Genomic DNA, 8,984 nt, shown 5'->3' on the forward strand with positions numbered 1-8,984 from the left:
TGATACACTTATTCCTCGTCAGAATGGCAGCAAAGCTGAGGCACAGCTAATGGCATACGTGGCCTGGGACGGGGTTCGGGGCCTGGCCAGGAGGGGCAGGGGCTGGGATAGCGGGGGAGCAGCTCGGCGGTGATGGGGGGACTGTCCCGCTCACCCGACTTCTGGCTCCCGATCACAGGGAGGGGACAGAGGCATGGACCCTGGAGACAAGGTGGGGGTGTGAAGTCTGGGCCCATGGGAGGCCTCCGGTTCTCCAGTGATCCTGGCCCGGTGCCTGGTGAATCCCGGAGCCCCTCATCCTGGGTCAGTATCCTGCTGGAAGTTCTCAAGCTCTGCCCGTAGCTGTACTTTCAGGAAAGTCTATGGGTGCCCTTCCCCCGGCCTCCTCTCCCAGTCTGACCCTTCCCACCCCCCCCCCCAGGTGCCCCCCACTCGGCCAGCAGCCCAGCCTGGGCTGGCCCGCGCCCAGAGGGGCTGCACCAGCGCTCCTGCTCTGTTTCCAGCGCCGACCAGTGGAGTGAGGCCGCTGCCCTGCCCCCAGGTATGCAGGACCCGGTGAAGCCGCAGAGGAGGGCAGCCCGGGAGGCCGAGATGGGGAAGGGGGCCCGGCGGAGCCCTCCAGGGCTTGTGGCAGAGCCAGTGCCACGCCTGGGGCATGGAGTTGGGGTAGCTGCCCCTGTGCTGCCCGCAGGCCCGCGCCAGCGGCTGGCGCTAGAGACCCTCCCTCCGCAGCTCCCCGCCGCCCACCGCTGTCCCCAGGCGGCGCTGGCGGCTCCCGCGTCCCCATCAGCCCCCCGCGCAGCCGGCTCATCAGCCTCTCCGCGGGGGGCACGGGGAAGCGGCGGAGTGGGGAGGTCGGAGGCCGGGGGCTTGAAACACGTTCCGAAGGCGGCAGCTAGCCCGCGTGGAGAGGGGGGTCCCGCAGACAGGATCAGGGAGCCGTCCGGAGACGTGGTTTCTCCCCCGCGCTGCCCCTCGGTAGGCTGAGGCCCCACCCAGTCTAGGGGGTCGAGAACTCTCCCTTCCCACCTCCGCCTGCTCTCCTTGGCCTCTTCGTCGTCTTCCCCTCACTTCTTCCCCCGCGAGCGCTTCCACGCTCTCTCCTCACTCACCCATAGCCCCACATCCATCAGCAGTCCTGAAGGCTAGAGGGAAATGGGCGCCGCCCTGCCCTCCTCTCCTAAGTGAGGGTGTGAGAGGGAGGAGACTCCCTGGGGACCGGGCACACCCGCTGCTCCCACGTCCCTCCTGCTGGGCAGCAGCGCGTTAGCTCTCCTCCTGACTTGCCTCCCAGAGACCCTGCCCCGGCCCGCATCCCAGCAGAAGCGCGGAGCCCGGCCTGAGCTCTGACAGCAGGAAGCAGCTGGGCGCCCACAGCCCCGGGTCTGCGCCACCTCCCCGGCCCGGCCCAGGCCGCCCCGGGGGTGGATGTGGAGGCCTGAGAGGGCAGCCGGGGGCCCTTCCCGGGGTCACCGTCCTGCGGCCTGTGCTGGCCTTGGTGGGGCCCCTCTGTTGAGTCTGGCAGGCGGAAGGCAGGGAGGGAGGGCGCGTGTCTGCCTCTAATGAAGTTTGACATTTAGTGGTGAGGCGCCGGGCGGGGTGTGGGAGACGGGAGCTTGATTAGCGCGCTCTAATTGACAGTAATTAGGCAGCTCCCTGATTGTTTCTAATTCTGCTATTAATTGTGAGGAGCGGGGAGTGTGATTGAGGATAAATTTGGTGCGGAGCTGCCGGGTCTCCAGCTCCCTTTGAGTGCGTTCCCCCGGCCGCCTTCCGCCCTCCAGGCTGCAGAAGCCGGTTCCCTCCTCCCCTTCGCTCTGCCCTGCCTGCGGTTTCTACACGCTCCTCTCCACCCTCCCTTCCTCCAAGGCCGGGGGCGCCTTGGGGTCGGGACTCTGTGGGCAGACCCCTCCCGGGGTGCGGACGGGGCGGGAGTGCCCCCCCCTTCCCCCCACCCCGCCCCGCTTGGGCCACCCAGCTGCAGTTCAGGGTGGAGCCCCCAGCACCCAGGGCAGGGCCTGTGCTGGCCCCCTCCCCTCTCCCCACACTTCTCCACCTCTCCCTCACCAGCCAGTGGCCCAGCTGAGGTGCTCAGTTCCAGCCCCAAGCTGGAGCCTCCCCCATCTCCCCACTCCAACCGGAAGAAGCACCGGAGGAAAAAGAGCACCGGGACCCCCCGACCAGACGGCCCCGGCAGTGCTGCTGAAGGTTAGGGGGACCCCCCAAGGGAAACCGGGGCACAGGAGGTGGGCAGCGGGACTTGGGGATAGTGCCTGAAGAGGCACACCCTTTTTTCTGTATTAGCGTAAGCACTTTCTAATAATAACTTCCAGTATAAAGCAGCTCCACAACTTTTGGTCATCTCAACCTGGTATCTTAGAAAAGCTCTTTCTTCTGCCTAACTTAAACCCTTCCTGTGAAAACGTGAGCTTCTTTTATTCTTACGGAAGGTAAAAGACAGCAGGCTGCTCCTCCCGCAGCTCTTCCAAGGTGGTGCGGGCAGGACCTATGTTTTCTGTGTCTCTTGTATCACCCTTTGAGCTTCAGCAGCGCTGGGCGCAAAATAGGTGCTTCATACGCGTGTGTGTTTGGCTGAGCCTCTCCTTAGTCTTCTTTAGGCTGAGGAATTCCAGCTCCTCAGGTATTGTTCCATAGGTCCTTTCTCATAATCCCTTATTAATCATAGCGCTGCTTCTCTGATGTTCCCCAGAGTATCTTCAAAATGTGCCTCTTCTCAGTGGTTGGAGTGTCTTTGCTCCTGAATAAGGTTAACCTACATCGATGCACAGTTGATGGTTTCTTCTCTGATGGTCAGGGTTAGGGGCGTGGCTAGGTGGGGGAGATCATCTCTAAGGGGAAGGAGCCACCTTTCCCAGCCAACCGGTGACAACAGGGGTGCTCAGCGCTCACGGCACGGGGTGCACCTGTACCAGGGAACTGAGCCCCACAGACTGTCACCGTTACGTAGTTCAAAGATGGTTGGAAGCAAGGTGAGGTGGAATGGTGGAGCTTGGGGAAAGAAAGGTACCGGTTTCTCTACGAAGACAGTTCTGTTAAGGGCGCCTTAGAGCAGGAGCCCGCCAGGAGGACTTCCCTTGGCGGGGCCGGGGGCTGGTGGGCGGGGAGGGCATGTTCAGTGTCACTGGGGCAGGAGGCTGCCCCGGCAGGACGTGTGGTCTCACTTGGGCCTCCTCACAGGCACCTGTCTCTCCAGCCCCACGACACACTCGCACTGCTTGTTAGGAACTGTTCACCCACGGGGCGGTGACCATCGGGAAGGAGATCCACGTGACTGTCTCCTGGGGGGCCTGGGGGAGCAGAGCTGGGAACAGCTTCACCACACTGCTTGGGACGTGTCTGTCACTGCAGATGTCCTCAGGTTCCTATCTGCTCACACATCCGCGTTCGTCTGTGGAGGAAACCTCTCCTCCTCTCCCCATCCCCTTGCCCTCCCTGCCTGCCTGTGCCAGGGTAGCGGGGGAGGGGCCCGGCTCCCAGGAGCCCCACGCTGACGCCGTCAGGAATATTGGGTTTAATGAGCTGCAAAATGAGGCGGCTGCAGCTGACATGTACGGATGGTGCCCACCCCCGCCTTCGCCGCCCCCCCCCAGCACTGTCTCCTAACGCCCCATCACATCCTTCTCCAGAGACTCAGCTCTGCTTTCCAGACCCATTCCCAGCAGTGCCAGGGATGCCAGATCCTCGCTTCCCCACCTTTTTCACCCAGGCTCCACAGGTGGCTAGGATGGAGGTCTGGGGGCTCCACACGGCTCTCTGCCCCCTACTCCCCGCTAGGTGCCCTGGAGAGAGTGGTCCTCGAGGCTGGGTGGCGTGTCCCTGCACGTGCGTGCCGACAGGGGCCCTCTGCCCTCACGCCGGTGCGTGTCCCTGTGCCCACAGAGGCCGAGGAGTCGTTCGAGTTTGTGGTGGTGTCCCTCACCGGGCAGACGTGGCACTTCGAGGCCTCGACGGCGGAGGAGCGGGAGCTGTGGGTGCAGAGCGTGCAGGCCCAGATCCTCGCCAGCCTGCAGGGCTGCCGCAGCGCCAAGGACAAGGTTGGCCCAGAGGCCCGGGTGGGGTGGGGTCCCAGGTCGGCCTCGCGACTGACCAGCCACCCCTGCCTGTCCCCCCGAGGCAGACTCGACTGGGGAACCAGAATGCGGCTCTGGCTGTGCAGGCCGTGCGCACCGTTCGTGGCAACAGCTTCTGTATTGACTGCGAGGCCCCCAGTGAGTGCCGGGCCGGCGGGGGCCGGGCTTGTGGGTGGCTTAGAGGAAGCGCGACCAGCTTCGCGGAGGAAGCTCTGCAAGCGGCTTCTCGCAGGCCGGGAACCGCGGCGGGGAGGGCTTTCCTGGTGGTCTCGCTCTGGTTGCCCGGGGGCTTCATCTTGCTTCCTCTCCGCACCTAGATCCAGACTGGGCCAGCCTGAACCTGGGCGCCCTGATGTGCATCGAGTGCTCGGGGACCCACCGGCATCTGGGGGCTCACCTGTCCCGGGTCCGCTCCCTCGACCTCGATGACTGGCCACCTGAGCTGCTGGCCGTCATGACCGCGATGGGCAATGCCCTGGCCAACAGTGTCTGGGAGGGGGCCCTGGATGGCTACGCGAAGCCAGGGCCCGACGCCTGCAGGTGAGGGCGGGGGCCCCGGCGCTGGCCGGCAAGGGAGGGGACGTGGGCGCTCCTGCCCGGTGGGGAGGACTGGGGGCGCGGCCGGGCAGCTGTGACAGGGCTGGAAGGGTTAATTAAAACCCGCCGCTGCTCTGCTTGGCGGTGGGCCCCTGGGGGTGCCCCTCCCCCTCCTGTCACTCAGCGCCTCACAACAACGGGCCCTTTCTCAGCGTTATCAGCAGGTCAGGGGGGCCGGCGGGAGGCGCATGCGCAGGGCCCTATCGCTCTGTGGCGCGAAGGCCACGGCCTGAGCTCTGAGATGGGGAGAATGGGTGGTAGATAGGGTCGTGCGTGGGCCCCCAGTGCAGGCCCCCGCCTCCTTTGTTCCTGCAGGGCCAGATAAGCTGCACCCGAGCCCGAGCCCTGCCGGGAATCTTCCTGCCCTCTCGGCCCCCAGGGGCCTCCCCGGAGTTCTCTTCCGCTTCTTCCACGCCCTGTGCGCCGCCCGCTGCCCCCCGACCCCCCCTGGGGCCCTCAGGCTCGCCTCTGCGCCGACGCCGTGTCTCCCTGCCGCCCCCTCGCCCCCCTGACCCCCGGCCCGGCCCTTCCTGTGCTCGCAGAGAGGAGAAGGAGCGCTGGATCCGGGCCAAGTACGAGCAGAAGCTCTTCCTGGCCCCGCTGCCCAGCTCGGATGTGCCGCTGGGGCAGCAGCTGCTCCGCGCGGTGGTGGAAGACGACCTGCGGCTGCTGGTGATGCTTCTGGCCCACGGGTCCAAGGAGGAGGTGAACGAGACCTACGGGGACGGGGACGGGCGGACCGCCCTGCATCTCTCCAGCGCCATGGCCAACGTCGTCTTCACACAGCTGCTCATCTGGGTGAGTCGGGGCTCCCGCCCCGCAGGTGCCCCTCACCTCCCTGACGTCCTTCTCACCCCAGCCCTCTGAGGGCCGCCTCTCCTTTCTCTCCCCGGGAACCCACACCTTTCCCGCCGTGTCCCGCCAACCGTGAAAACGTGCTTTCTTCTGCAGTACGGGGTGGACGTGAGGAGCCGGGACGCCCGGGGCCTGACCCCGCTGGCCTATGCTCGCCGGGCCGGCAGCCAGGAGTGTGCAGACATCCTGATCCAGCATGGCTGCCCCGGGGAGGGCTGCAGCTTAGCCCCGACCCCCAGCAGAGAGCCTGCCAACGGCACCAGCGCCTCCGCTGAGCTGCACCGAAGCCCTAGTCTCCTGTAAGGCCCAGGAAGAGGGCAGAGGGGCCGGAAGGACTCCAGGGCATGGGGACCCACCCCCCTACAGGCGCTGGGAGAAACAAAGACACAGAGACTGAGAAGCAGGGACATGCAGAGAGGAAGGAGGAGAGGGAAACGGGAAGAGTCAAAGGGAAGAACTAAAGGGGAGAGACAGAAGGATGAGAGGAGACGCCGGGCTTGGAGCTGCAGCAGAGGGGTCGGAGGTGTCTGGCCCCTGCCCTCCGGTGCCACTGAAAAGGGACAGGACCCTTTGGAGGTACTGTGAGGAGAGGGGAGCAGGACCTCGCCCTCCTCCAGAGTCCTACCTTCTCGTGCCAGCCCCCTGTGAGCCTTCTCCTAAAACGGAGCCTGGGTGGGGCAGACGTTGGGGGGGGGGGGTGACCTGCGAGTCCCATGTAAATGTGTACATTGGAATATTTATGTTTGTGTACATATTTGGTGTGTGTGAGATGTGCCAATAAACCAGACTGTGTGTGTGGCCTTCGCCTCCCCTCTCGTCTCCCTGCCGTTCCGAAAATGCCCCTCTCATCTCTCTCTTCTTCTTTGTCCCTGTCTTCTTTGCTGTACTTTACTTTAGGGTACCCCATCCACCCACCCACCCTGTCCAGGAGGCAGGCTGGAGGCTAGGTAACCCCCAGCCTCCTGCGTGCGTTTCTCTCAGCCCTCTCTTGCCAGGGGCGTAGTTGAGTTTGTCAGCAGCACCGGCAGTGAACCCTGCCAGGAGGAGAGACGAGCTCCGTGCTCCCCACTCGAAGCTTCCTGCTGCTTCCCCCCTGCCCTGCCGCCTCCACCCTCAGAATGGCTTTCTGTTGGTCTCCTCATTTTCATCAGTATTCTGTCCAGTGACCTCACACCACAGCTGTGCTGCCCAGAGTTCACCCACAGAGAGGGCAGGAGCTCTGTCCCCCTTCCTAGGCGTCTGGGAACCAGCCCCGCAGCCAGAGGTTCAGGGAGCCACGCGGGTCCGTGCCCAGGGGGAGAGTTCTGAGGACGGGATGGGTTGAGTGGCAGCGCGCCTCTGGGGAACTCATCCCTAGGCTTTGCGTTTGAGGAGAGGGGAGGGGGTTGGTCACCGACGGCAGAACAGCCCCCTTGACTCCCACCAACCCCTTGCCAAACCGGAGGCAGAATCCAGAGCTTCTGCTTTTCCCTCGGACTATCCCTTAGTTATTCTAGAAAGAAAATCTGGGAGAAACCCCTCTGTACCTGTTCTTGAAGGGTGAGAACTGCTAAAATTAGGGTCCCCACTCCCTAGGGAGCCCGTTGCTGCCCGGTTCCGGGAGCTGCTCTGCTGGTGGCCCTTGTACATTGGGTGTGGTGGGCTGGCGCTCTGCACGGCCCTTGCCCATGGGTAGGGAAATTAACCAAGTAAAGCTATTCAGAGAGGAAACCAGATTTTACTGTCTCGGTCCACAGCCCCTTTTGCCAGGCTGACAAGAGCCTTAAACAAGGTTAAGGGCAGAATAGAGACAGGACCATGGGTGTGTGTGAGACTGGGTTCCTAGGCTCAGGAAATACTAGCAATAATCACCTCCAGGTTCCCCAAGGAAAAGAAGCCCCTTGGGTGGCTGAATGCTGCCTGGTATAGTTTAGGAGGCTTCAGAGGTAAATGCAGGAAAAAAGGGCAGATCAAGGCCTTGGTCTTGCTAGTTCTCCTCCCCGCCCCCCACTTCCCCTCCCTGGGGGCAGAGCCAGAGGGCCTCCGCTCCAGCCCTTGCTCGACCTGCAGACGTGGATTCCTGACAGCAAGATGACAACCGCTCCTGGGATCCTCGACCTCTGCCCGGCTTCTCTCCTGAAAAGAATCTCACCCTGTAGGTTCCCCATGTGGGTGAGTCAAAGGTAGCAGACAGCCTTGATCTAGATCAGGAATGGGACTGGTCTGGACTACATTTTTTTCAGCCTGATTCTCCAGCCTTGCTGCAATTTAGCCAAAAGATAGAGAGGACCCTGGCTGTGCGTGTCCCAGCCAGGGCACCGTGCCACCATTGCTCGTGACCAGTCACAGCTCCAGGCTGCGTTCCGTTTGGTTGCCAGAACCAGCTAGGAGGAAAGAGCTGCCAGGGAAGGGCTGTCTCAGTCTCACTGGAAGAGGCAGGCAACAGATGTGAGCAACTAGACAGCGGCTGGCTTGCAAACCAGGAATCAGCAGCGACATGCCCTCTGACGCAGGTGAGGAAGCCGGCCGGGGGCTGGACTGAGCTGCGCTTCCCTCCCCTCTCTGACCTTGCCTCACTCACAGCCGATTTTTTTTTTTCTGTTCTACTCCACCTCTCCTCCCAAATCAATGCAGGTCCTGTTTCTTCCCAGGAAGCCCCGTTAACCATGATACCAACTTCAGCTGGCTTCTGTGGTAACTCTGTCCCCGATGCCTGTGCGGCCTGGCTCCACAGCTGGTACAGGATGGTAGCCCGTCTGTGAAGGTGGGGGAATGGCAGACAGCTTCAGCTTGTTTCGTTTCCCTCTAGGTCTACTCTGTTTCTTGCAAGTGCCCCTGAAGCCTCACGTCTGTGTGTTTCCTTCGTCCACCATTAACGCTGTTCCTTAATCTGCTCACAGAATGCCAACCCCCGAGCCTCCGCCACAGCACACCCCCTTCCAGAACCGCCAGGTACATTCCTGCCTCGTCCGCGCCGCGCCGCAGTGGGCCCTCTCAACCAACCTCATTTTATAACAGAAGAGGACTTGGGATCCCAAGCTTCGTAAACGGTGCAACGGGGGTGGGGGGACGACCACAATTAATGCTGTTAAAACAGAGCCCTAGAAGTGGGTCTTTTTACTCCAGGCCCTGATGTCTGGAATATCGAAGAGAGCAGAGATGGACTAATAAGCTGCCACGCCCTCTACACAGGAAAGGATTCGTTAACGGGCGCCCAGGTGATGGGGGTGAGCCCCCGGCCGGCCCGTCCGTCCCTCACACGACTGATAACCTCCACCTACTTAGACACGGCCAGACACACCCCACCTAAGCTAGGCTCAAGTACTTCATTTCCCCTCAGAATACAGAAGGGAGTGAATCCTCTACCCTGAAGTCTGCAAACTCTTCCAAAGAGCAGAAAGCAGAGGTGCAGAAGCTTGCCTGTTTAATGGTAAAGAGAAAAGAGGTGCCGCGTTAGGAGCA

General features: G+C 62.5%; 1 protein-coding gene across 5 annotated transcripts in view; it reads left to right on the forward strand.

The window, feature by feature from the left end:
• AGAP3 (ArfGAP with GTPase domain, ankyrin repeat and PH domain 3) overlaps positions 1-6,337 on the forward strand; it is a 59,554-nt gene extending 53,217 nt beyond the window's left edge. For 2 of the 5 annotated variants that reach the window (XM_068549685.1, XM_068549687.1), the window contains 7 exons: positions 422-541; positions 2,071-2,208; positions 3,901-4,055; positions 4,139-4,229; positions 4,409-4,631; positions 5,231-5,486; positions 5,640-6,337. In XM_068549685.1, coding sequence (XP_068405786.1) covers positions 422-541; positions 2,071-2,208; positions 3,901-4,055; positions 4,139-4,229; positions 4,409-4,631; positions 5,231-5,486; positions 5,640-5,846 — 1,190 coding nt within the window. In that variant the 3' untranslated portion in view covers positions 5,847-6,337. Of the gene's footprint in view, positions 1-421; positions 542-2,070; positions 2,209-3,900; positions 4,056-4,138; positions 4,230-4,408; positions 4,632-5,003; positions 5,202-5,230; positions 5,487-5,639 lie in introns of those variants that run through there. The other 3 variants (XM_068549686.1, XM_068549689.1, XM_068549688.1) reach the window with 3 other exon arrangements.
• The last annotated feature ends 2,647 nt before the right edge of the window (positions 6,338-8,984 follow it).

This window comes from Eschrichtius robustus, chromosome 8 (genome assembly GCF_028021215.1).
Source record: "Eschrichtius robustus isolate mEscRob2 chromosome 8, mEscRob2.pri, whole genome shotgun sequence".
NCBI lineage: Eukaryota > Metazoa > Chordata > Mammalia > Artiodactyla > Eschrichtiidae > Eschrichtius > Eschrichtius robustus.